We start from the raw sequence: 12003 nt of genomic DNA on the forward strand, positions 1-12003 counted from the left end.
TAGACATCAAATGTACACAGATATACACATGATATTGAGAGGCCAGAAGATGACTTAGGCCTTTGATAGACCTACAGGATATCCCAGGATGGAGGAGGGGTGATCTCGTGTTGTCAATAGCACGAGATCTCGCCCTCGTTTACATGTAAGGCAAGGCGACACAAGAAGAGAGCCATCGCGTCCACCATTTTTTAAAAAACTTTTAAAGGGTTTGATGAGCACAAACACTTGTGTGCGAAGGTAAGGTGTTTTTTTTTTTAAAAAAAAATGATTTTCCCGCTCCCCCCACCTTGCCCCTGATGGGCGCAGCGCTCCTGGGGAGTGTTGTGCCCTGTGCGCGGAGACGGGAAGAGCCGCGAAAACTGGCCACATGCTCGCGGTCTTGGGAAAAAGCGGGTTTGAAGGGGTAGGCTATAACCCGGGGCCAGGGAGGGTTGTTCCCTGCCTGATCCCGGGATCCCCTGTGCGTCATCTGGATGCACAGGGACGATCCCAGGTATCACCCCGGGATATAGCCTGGTCTAGCAAAGGCCTTTGTAAATGCCCTTGTGATTTTTTGATGAACCAATGCCCAATTAAATATACCATGTCCTCCTCAAAGAGATGAGGTACAATTTTGTTCTCATGTGTATTATTATTATTATTATTATTATTATCATCATCATCATCATCATCATCATCATCATCATCAAAGTAATTGATAGAGTAACAGAATTCAAAAAGATCAGTTCAAGCCTGAAGGATCGCAATTTGAGAGCCAAAACAGTCATTACTTTAAAGATGTAGTTTGCAGCTATGATTTCTTTCCAGTTTTATTCTAAAGTTGGTGCAAAGATTCTGAAATGGATCAGGCTCCTAACTTGGGTGGGTTAAGGGGCTTTATTTAACCTCTTACTCCCATAGACTCAATATGGATCAGGGGGCACCTGGAAAATAGTGATCCATAAAGCAAATGGATCACTATTTTGCAATAGAAATTGTGGGTCCAGGGTATCTACAGTGTGTGTGATTGGATTGGATTGCCCCCTTTCACCTACTCTAGAGCAAAAATGAGGGGGAGATAATAGGTACTAGCTACATCTTTAAAGTAATGTCTGCTTTGGCCTTAAATATCAATAACACACAAGAGAAAAGGGGTAAGTAAGGACAAAAAGGGAGATTTAAAATGTGCAAAGAGAGTGTATATTTTTTACAACATGGTTCCTTCATGTAGTGGACAATTATTATTTTCTCTAAGTTTATTTTTTCCCCTGCAGTCCCTTTCTGGTATAAAGGTAAAGCAGGGAGAAACGATTAGGGAGATAGAAAGAAAAAAAATATTAAAGGTATTATTAGTATTAGCGTTAGATGACTTAGAAGAGAAAAAAGAGTGGTGGGGAAGAATAGTAGGCTTAGAGAATTATAAGAGAGCAGAGGAAAACCAATAGACAAAAAGAAAGAAGGGAATACAAAACTATAACAACAGATGCAATCTCTCTCTCTCTCTCTCCAGTCTAAAGATAAAACTAAGTAGAGTTATGAAGATAATTGTCAACAAAAATAGTATGTCTTTGGTATTGACCTTCAGCATATAGTTCTGGCCAATGGAAGTTGATATAGTTCTGATTACAGCATGGGTGGAAACTTGTGGCACTCCAGATGTTTTTGCCTAAAACTCCCATCAGTCCTAGGCCATGGCTAGACCAGGCCTATATCCAGGGATTGTCCTGGGATCATCCCTGTGCATCCAAATGACACACAGGGGATCCCAGGAGCAGGCAGGGATTATCCCCTCCATTTGCCTGGGATAATCCTTAGGTCTAGCTAAGGCCTTAGTCAGCATAATCAATGGTGAGGGATTATGGGATTTGTAGGCTAAAATATCAAGAGAGTCACAGGTTCCCCACAGCTGGATTCTAGGTTTCTCCTTCTAGGAGGAGGTGACGGAAGTAGTTGGAAGTTGTGAGAACTCGACTTAGTTGTGTTTCTAATATATTGCCCCTGCTTGCTTTGATAAAATTGCTGTAATGATAACTGTAACAATAATCTATAAATATGAAAGTTAAGATAATGCATGCAATCAGATAACATATTCATAACTCCACCAACATGATTGAGATTTTTTTTTTTTAGGTAATGAAGTGTTGCTATGAACAGTTCATGTGTTGCCCTGGAAGGATGAGGGAGAAGAAAGAGAGAGAGAGAGAGAGGAGAGAGAGATAAAATATGAAACATAGGCAGAAAGATGGGCAACGTTCACAGAAGACAATGATATATATGACAGAAAGGTGGAGAGCATGCATCTGAAGTGCAGGAGGGAAAGAGATCCTACCATAGCACAAGATTGTGTGCATTCAAATTGTAGGATGATTGTGAAGGTGATGATAATGATGAGGATAACAATTAGGAGGAGGATAAGGACCTATCTATTCTAGCACTGTGTTCCCACAGTGGTCAACCAGATGCCTATGGGAAGCCAACAAACAAGGGCAATATGAACACCATAGTGTTCATATTTCCTGGAAACTGGTATTGAGCTCATACTACCTGTTACTGGAGGTAGCCACAACTAGTAGCCTTACCCAGCATTAATTTGTCCAATTCCCTTCTAAAGCCTACCAAGTTGGTGGTCATAGCTACATCTTATGATGGCAAATAGTTCAATTATATTTATATATTTTACACTCATAAAGATTTTTTTTCAGGCTAAACTATATGTGAAGAAGTACTTCTTTTTATCTATCCTGAATCTCCCACCATTCAGCTTCATTGGATAGGGAGAAAAAGCTTTCTGCAGGCAAAGCATGTGTTTTTCCACCACACTATGTCCCCTCCATATGAGCCTTTAACTGGATGAAATAGAAGAGGTTGAATGCAAGGAGTATACTCTACCCATTATGGTCTTCCAGGGGGCAGTTTGCTGATACTTCAGTAGAAATCCTTAATTATTGAATCAACAGAATTAGTGTCACTTACATCCCAATAGCCCTCAAAAGTACATGGATATTCTCACACAAACAAAAGTAAGGGGGGGACCCTGCTAAATTAAAATTAGTTTTCCATTTGTATGACAGTGGAAATAAATAATCTCCAGTTTATCAGTAAAAAGTATAAGGAGAAAAAGCTTTTGTCAAGACCTTTCAAATGAAATTTTGATAGAGTGTCCTGGTTCAGCTTCAATCACCCACTCACAATTCAAGGAGTCTTTATAATACCCAGGCCAGCCTGGAGAAAGGATGACTCCACTGGGAGAAGAAAAATGCCCACCACATGGAGCTGAAAAGAAGAAGACAATGACTTGTTACCAGCAGGCTGAAATTGTTGCATTTATCATGCTCATAAATATAAGGAAAACACAAATGTCGCTGCATGGCCTTGCGGTTGTAGGATTATGACTAGAACACCTTCAGAAGCTTGATGCCAAGACAAAAACCTGAACAATGGAATTAGAGATGTACTAGTGCAGCATAGAAACAATCTTATATACCGTATTTTCCGGCGTATAAGACGACTGGGCGTATAAGACGACCCCCAACTTTTGAGAAGATCTTCCTGGGTTAAAAAGTAGTCTTATACGCCAGAAAATACAGTAGGTCCATTCAGAAGTAAATTCAATTGAGAAAAATGGGGTTTACTCCCATGTAAGTCAGCATAGATTGCGGGCTAAGGGCCAAAAAAGACATTACTTTAAATGTGTGTCTAGCAGCTATGTTTCCCCCAATCAACATTTTTTTCTCTACCATAGTCAAGATCTTAGCATGGGGAATAGAGGTGCTTTTAAGATGCAGATCAGTCCCCTTCTACATATAAAGGTCATCAGATAGGGGGAGACACATTTCCTTACCATCTCTCTTGCCTCCTGCTGCTCTTATGTTATAGGGACAAGAAGTATCTCCTTGGAGAGAAAGGGGAAACAAGCTGCAACCACGTGGCCCATTCTAGTGGGCGTTTTATTATGAAACTTATCTGCACACGTCAGGAAATGGCAACCAATTTTGTTATAAGTCAGAAAAGTCGCATTATGTTTGGACTATTTTACTACAAAAGAAATGGCAGAAGGAGGAGGAAACCAGTAGGAGGTGTGCAGGAGGCGGATGGCGTCATGAGAGGGACCTGTGCCCAGTAACGAGTGTGCTATAAAACACTCGTCTGATGATGCCCATAGACTCAAAAGCTATATTATTACATTATAAATATATGACAAAACTACCTTGAACTAAACACAGATACTCATCCTACCTCCACACTTAGGGATAGGTCCACTCCACATAACTTTTCCATCCACCAACACACAAGTAATGGTTTCAGTTCCTTGAGTTTTAATAAAACCTTCTTCACAAATGACAGAGATTGAACTTCCCAACTGAAAGTTATCACCAAAGCGCCGTGCGTTGATTGGGATACCAGGATCAGGACACTCATTATGTCCAAAAGCTTTAAAACAGAAACAGGAAAGCAAGTGAGAATATAAACCTTTCAGTTACACAGGTACATTTGAGAGCTCCATTCAGCTCAGGCTTTACATATTCCAACAACCCCACCCCACCCCCAATTTCCCCATTAAAAGATGACCTTTCCGCAGTTCTTTGGAATGGACCTTTATTAACAACGGAATAGATAGAAAATTTATACAAAGCCTATGGTTTCCATATAACCAGATCCAAATGTTATATTTACTATTACTATTATGTGGCTACAAAACAGAAAGCAACTAATATGAATAGATATTTATGATTTTTCCCCCTTTCTAAAGCTAAGACTAATGTGGGTTGGCATTCTATGGCCACAGCTAGACCTAAGGTTTATCCTGGGATCATCCAGGGTTCGCCCCTGCCTGAGCACTGGATCCCCTGTGTGGCACCTAGATGAACAAGTTTGACTCCTGGACGATCCAGGGATAAACCTTAGGTCTAGCTATGGTCTATGTTTTTTATTCTTGCAGAAAAGAGAGAAAAGGTCTTCCAATAACATCTCTTTTCTATTCCTCTGTGTCTAGACTTATATGATGGTGCCCATAATACAGACAGTCAGTCATCGATAAAGTCAAGAGGCTTGCAGGACAGAACAAGCCATTGGAAAAAAAAAATCTCTTTGTGACACTTCATCATTTTTAAAACCAGTGGCTATCTCTGATTCATGAGGTTGTATGCTCTTTACCTCTCTTGACAGGGCGGGGGGAGGGAGGAAAAACCAACAATCAATGAAGCTTAGAAAGGTTTTGTATTTGTTCTCAGCCTTTGCTGATCAAAATGTAATTTCTCTCTCTTGGAAAATTCTAGCTCCTAACGATTTAAGTAGTGGGGTTTTAATAAGATGTTTTATACAGAAAGAGGAAAACACTGATAACTGCATGATTTTCTATTGTATACACATCTTGACTGTTGTGGAGCAATGACATTCACATGAATAAGGCAATATAATGTAATTGTTATTGTTGTCAACAGCATTAGCCCAGTAGTCTAAGGAATCAAAAGGTATTTGAAATGCAATAAAAATAAACAAAGAAAAGAATTGCAACAACCTGAGAGATATAACATTTACAAATGCACTAACATTAGTTTCTCAATTGACTAGAGGGTAGGAAGCATGGTTAAATATTTTTATAAGAGCACATTCTTATGAAACTACATTTGGGAAACAATGAATTTAGAAATCAGTGGGCTGGACCCCAAATTCCACAGAACAATACACTCTCAGGCACAGACATCTCAAGGTACCTTAGGGTGCAATCATATGTTGATAGTCCAAAGTTGGAGGCTGCCGAGTATCTTAATACAGGGTGACTGGATGAGGGACATGCACTCCGATTGTCCTGCATTTTTGCTAGATGGGCGGTTTTGCCCATCTAGCTGCAGTGCTTCGGAGCAGGAGGGAAGGAAGATGGGGAGAGCAGAGGAATCTGCATAAGACAGATTCCAGTCTCCTCCACTCCCTGACCCTTTCCCGAGTGCGAAGAGGTAGCTGGCATGGTTCTCTCCACACTGGCTATGAGGGGAGGGAGCCTGGTTTACTGGATGTGAGCCCTGTCTTTGACTTGGAGCCAGAAAACTGAACAATCCTATGGCTCCTCAGACTGTCTCGGGGCCATAGGATCATTCCTTTAGTGCCCTAGGGGATGCAATTTTGGTTCCCTCCACACTACAACTATTAGTTCCTGAACAGCATAAATTGGATCCTTAGAAAGCAGACACGAGTTTCCTGGGATATTGATACTATTTTAATTACTTTCTTTAACTATTAATTATTTATTTGTGTCACTGTACTGCAAGGTGCCTTAAACACTGGCACAGAAATAAGGGGAGAAACAGGTTCTCAGGATGCAAAAAAAAATCTTTATTTCAAAGCCCGATGCGTTTTGGCCCGTGTTCTTTCAAAGGCCTTCCTCAAGGGGTTGATAAGAAATGTCTGCAGAGATACTCCTAGCAAGGTGATTGTCTCTTATAATAATTGATGGCGACTTAAACTTTGGAACATCATATGTGCATCCTTTAAATCAGTGGTTTAAAGGATGTATACATTAGGGGTGTGCACGGACCCCCCGCTCCGCTTCTCTTCCAGATCCGCGATTTGCGGATTGGCCCACTCTGCTCCACCCCCGCTCCGCCCATGTCCGCTCCGCTCCGCTCGGAGCTCCGGATCCGGATCGGAGCTCCGTTTTTCCACCCATAGGCTTGCATTAAGCTAAAAAAGTATACAACTTTTTTTCTGTGAAAGTTAGAAACCTCAAGTTTGGCACCATGACACCTCATGGGGGTATACACACGCACGCCAAGTTTCAAGGCAATCCCATCATCCCCTGATTTTTGGGGAATTTATGAAAATCGGGCACCCCATTCACACCCCTTTTCATAGCTCCGTCAATTTGCACGTTAGAAACCTCAAACTCACCACCATGAAAGCTTATCCAGGGATACATACGCACGCCAAGACTCAAGGCAGTCCCATCATCTCCTGATTTTTGGGGAATTTATGAAAATCCAACACCCCATTCACACCCCTTTCCATAGCTCCGTCAATTTGCACGTTAGAAACCTCAAACTCACCACCATGAAAGCTTATCCAGGGATACATACGCACGCCGAGACTCAAGGCAGTCCCATCATCCCCTGATTTTTGGGGAATTTAGGAAAATCCAACACCTTATTCACAGCCCTTTCCATAGCTCTGTCAATTTGCACGTTAGAAACCTCAAACACACCACCATGAAAGCTTATCCAGGGATACACGCACGCCAAGACTCAAGGCAGTCCCATCATCCCCTGATTTTTGGAGGGGCTTAAACCTGCAGACCTTTCAATGGGGCCATTTCAAAGGAAATCCCAACATGCCATGAATTGGGGAGTAGAGATCAACCTAAATGAATCTTCTTCCACACTTGAAAAATGGATTTGGAACTTCCAAAACTCTAAGTGAGCGCAGGAAGGACTTCTCCCCTGAGTCAAAGCCAGACACACACAACATCCCTGCGAGGTGGGCAGGGGAGGAGGGAGGGAAGGCAGGCAGGCAGCAGACATTTCTGGGGGCATAAGGAAGTGAGCCAAGGATAAGCCAGTAATGCATATAAAATGGAATAAATAAATAAACAAAGGAGGGGTGGAATTAAAAGAAGCAGTGTTGCTGAATAAACAACAAGAACTTTTTAAAAAAGGCTATATCTGTCTTTTACCAGCAATAGGGGGATGTGCCCAGGGGAGGGGGAAGCAGCTGCCAGTTCAACTCATGAAAGCCATTGCTTCACCAACAGCTCTGAGGAGTAAACCCTCACTTCAACTCATGATAGGCATTGCTCCACCACTAAGAGAAGTAGACCGCTCACTTCAACTCATGATAGGCATTGCTCCACCGGGTTACTCTCTTTGGAAGGCTCTGATGGCCTTCCAAGTACAGGAGAGAGTGGGGGCACATCCACAAGGGATGCCCTAGGGGAGCTCATCCACTTGCACCACATCTTTTCAGTTGTTCCCCAAAGTTAGGGTGGGTAGCAGTGCTCTCTTATTATTGGCTTAGTATATGATTTCAGGTTGTGTTTGTGCATTTGGTGGGGCTACTGTTTTAAAAAACACTGGGAAAAGTCCGTTCAGATTAAGAAAGAGAAGTTTCCCAGAATCCCAAGTTACCAGTTTTGCCTATCCCCTCCTCCAACTTTGGGATCATGTGATCATAACCGGGAGTTGACTCTGCCCCTCAGCCCTTCGAAAAAGGTATTTTTCCCGCCAGTTTTTTTAAAAATTCTAGCGTGCGACCCGCACCACGCAGAGAGGTGAGAGTAGTCTCAAAATGACCCCCATCCACGACTCTCTGAGCACAAGAATTTTCAGAATGATAGCTTCAAAAACAACACAGTTATCCCCCTTTCTTTTCCGCAATGCAATCCTATGGGCGAAAACCGCCATTTGACCCGCGCTGTCCGTTTGTAATGTTTGTTTACCCGATTTTTTAAGAAGTATAGCACGCGAACCACACGACGCAGAGAGGTGAGAGTAGTCTCAAAATGACCCCCATCCACGACTCTCTGAGCGCAAGAATTTTCAGAACGATAGCTTCAAAAACAACCCAGTTATCCGCAATTCTTTTCCGCAATGCAATCCTATGGGCGAAATGTTTCAAGATGGTGATCGGAGCGGTCCGCCTGAAAGAGGAGCTCCGAAAAATGGGCACTTCTCTTCGCCTTGCTTCTAGGGGTCCGCAGTCCGCTTCTACTCCGCCTCTGGGCAAGGCGGAGCAGACCAATTCGCTCCTGGTTCTGCGCTTCTAATCGGAGCAGAGCACATGCCTAGTATACATGATGTTCCAAACAATGCTTTCCAGATCCAAGATTTTCCAGATCTTAATCCCAACCTGAAACATGGGAGTCAATTTCACTTCTTCATTTTTTGTTTGTTTGTTTATATGGAGTGGGCAAAGCACATACAAACACTTTGTTAGGCAAACATTGTCCTCTTCTACAAACAACTTCCATTGCACAGAGAAGTGTATTTAAGATCATGAGAGTAAAACAGTGGAGGTGGAAATGCATACTTGCACCAAGCGATTAGAATGATAATGGCAACTTCAGAGCAATAACACAGAAAAATAGTCTTTGCAACCCAACAGCAACCCATTTCAAAAGGAGACACTGAGAGAAGATAATGATAATATCCTCAGAGCCACACAAAAAAATCATCCAAAATCCATCTCTTTCACTGACCATCTTCACAGACACTCCTTTCCATAACTCCTCAGAGCTAACAGTGAGAAGCAGCACAGTTCAAAAATCTATCCAATGCATCTCTACTCACAAGTAAGAAGGACTGGATTACTTAGGAGTAATTTCCCAAGCAACAAAGAGAGAATTCATACCCCCCTAAAAAACAAACAAAAAGGAGATGGATACAAATTCAATAAAATAGGAGTACAGTATCCCACCCTCTTGACTGCTGCTTTTAACTTTACCACAATAGTCAATATTCCATCCCCCACCCTCTAACCTGGCTGCTTTGCTGTCCAGCTATTTTGGCCTAATCTACACCTGCCATTTCTCCCGGGGTGGTCACAAGGTAGTCCCCGCATGTCCAAAGGAAGCACAGCTGATCCTGGGGTGAACAGGAAACAAACACTCAGTTCTCCTGGGATAGCAGAGACTGCTTTTTTCCTGTTTCCCCCCACACACACTGTTTTGGGACCATCCTGAGATCCACAGGTGGTGTGACTCTCTCTCCAAGGGTCCTCCCTCTTCCCCACGAGTAGCAGGGCTCAGGAAATCGGCATGGAGCTGTGCGGGGGAAGTCCATGGCATCGGGGGTGAGGGGGAGAGCATTTTCACCATCTTTGGGATGGCACTAGGTGTCTTCCAGCGCTGAGTATGTTGTGTGTGTGTGTGTTTTAAAATAATAATAATCAATTGCTCACAGAATTGTGCAAATGTCTCCTCGTTTTTTTGTGGGTTTTTTTTTTAAAAAAATGGCACCCTGGTATGTCCCACTTTACTTTTGGGACAACTCGCTGGCATGTGGCCCCTGAAGGATGATCCCGGAAGAGGAAAACACTGGGATCGTCTCTCCCCGCTCCCCAAAGGGCTGCAGGTATAGATAAGCCCTTTCACACACACACATTCATCCTGGTTAGTCAGTCAGCCGCACACTCCTCCCATCACATTGCAGCAGGATGGGAACAAATGGGTCCCTTTCTTGTAAAAAAAATAAATACAGTTAAAAGACGATAATGATAATATCCTCAGAGCCACACAGAAAAACATACAAAATCCTTATCGTTCACTGAGCAAAAGTCCAGCTCACCCAACAACCTCTATACAAATATTTTTGGGAGGAGGGAAGTTACGGAGAAAAATAGGAAAAGAGAATGGTTTATTCCCTTCCCACCTGCTTACCCCAGTCTCACCAAGTCTTCTGTCCCTTTACCACCAGCACGAGCAGGTGTTGTTGTCTGTGATGGTGGGGACTCTCAAATGACTCCCAAGAAGGCAACAATAGTGGCCAGGCAATGTTTGGCAGACAGTACAGAAAGGTGCTGCATTTTGTGCCCTAGGTGACCGCCGACTTTGTCTCCCCCTACAAATGGTCCTGGTCTCAGAGCAACCTACAGTTCCCTCCATATGCTTAAAATCTATTCAGAGTGTTTCTCCAGAACAGCATTACATATGGTGTGGATGGCTGAGGGGGAATTGAAAAAAAATGCCTCCTCTGCCTGTCCCTAAACTACATTTATTTATTTATTTATTCATTCATTCATTCATTCATTCATTCATTCATTCATTTCTATACTGTCCAATAGCAGAAGCTTTTACAGACGTTCCCTGGATCCAAGCAATTCTGTGAATGAAGGTTTCTGAGGGAGCCAAGCAACAGTCTTTGAGGAAATATATATTCTTTGGGGGAAATGTAAATGTCCGCTGTGGGATCCTACAAGTTCAGCAAAGAAAGGATTCTTATGTCTTTAGACACTAACAGACAGCATGGAATGCTCCAAAACCAAAACTGTTCCTCAATATCATCCACCCACTGCACCGATCAGTTGCATGTCAGCACATACCTGCTCCACAATAACAGAAGGGCAACCTCAGAGAGAAAGGAAAGGGGGTATTTCTGTGGGTGGCGGTGGGAGGGAACTAGGGAGGACAGCTTACAAAGTATCCCCAAGGTCTCATTAGCCTCCTTCCCTCCCACTCCACAGAGACTCAGCTAGATGGGCAAAAAAAAAAAAAAAGCCCATCTAGCCAAACTTGCCTCCACCACTCTTTCCACCCTGCATTGGATAGATGGCCAGAAGCCTCCAAATTTGGAGGCTTACAACCATCCCAATAGGTTTACACTCTTAATAACCTAACAGACACTAGAAGATTCATCGAAAAATAGATGCAAATTTCAATAGGTATGAAAGACCAAAAACATCGTTAATTTAGGATAACATTTAGCATCAGCCCAAACCTGGCAAAATCTGAAAGGCAAAAAAAAAAAAAAAAAGGAGAGAGGATCCCTAGCGGCAAAACAAGCAGTTTTATATAACAAGTTGCTATGACATACGTCACAGCTAATTTAACTTTAATGTTCCTCACTTACACTTTGACAACATATTAGTGACAGCCCTTGCCACCAGTGTCAACTCAAAATAGAAGCAAGCCTATATTGTTATTAATTGCTTAAGCTCAGATGATTTCTTTTAAACTGACAGAACAGCCATATTTTCTTTCAGAAAGGCCAATATAAACACACTAAGCTTTTTGCCATATTTACAAGGCACTGAAACTTTAAAATGCCAGCTTCATCAGTGACAGATGAAATACCCTAACCCTGGAGGGGAAAAGTACCCAAAACACTAAGCATATTAATCTTGCACCAACTCTGGTTTGTGTTGTAATCACATGACAAAGAAACACCACAGAAAAGCAAGTTAGAATAATCAGGAAAATTGTATTTATTTATGATTGCAAATATAATGAAAGCTAAAAGGAGGAACGGGAGTACTTATATTTCAGATTCTTGCTCCTTCAAGGAAAGTTCTGCTTCGGGAGTGTTGTGAGGCAAAACA

General features: G+C 42.4%; 1 protein-coding gene across 1 annotated transcript in view; it reads right to left on the bottom strand.

Annotated features, from left to right (window-relative positions):
• Positions 1–12003, bottom strand: part of CSMD3 (CUB and Sushi multiple domains 3) — a 787235-nt gene that overhangs the window by 295454 nt on the left and 479778 nt on the right. The window contains exons 15-16 of the mRNA XM_063131067.1: positions 4219–4413; positions 3117–3255 (exon numbers count right to left, since the gene is read on the bottom strand). Of these exons, the coding sequence (XP_062987137.1) occupies positions 3117–3255; positions 4219–4413 (334 nt within the window). The remainder of the gene's footprint in view (positions 1–3116; positions 3256–4218; positions 4414–12003) is intronic.

The sequence above is a fragment of the Elgaria multicarinata genome, chromosome 7 (assembly GCF_023053635.1).
Source record: "Elgaria multicarinata webbii isolate HBS135686 ecotype San Diego chromosome 7, rElgMul1.1.pri, whole genome shotgun sequence".
NCBI classification, from domain to species: Eukaryota; Metazoa; Chordata; class Lepidosauria; order Squamata; family Anguidae; genus Elgaria; species Elgaria multicarinata.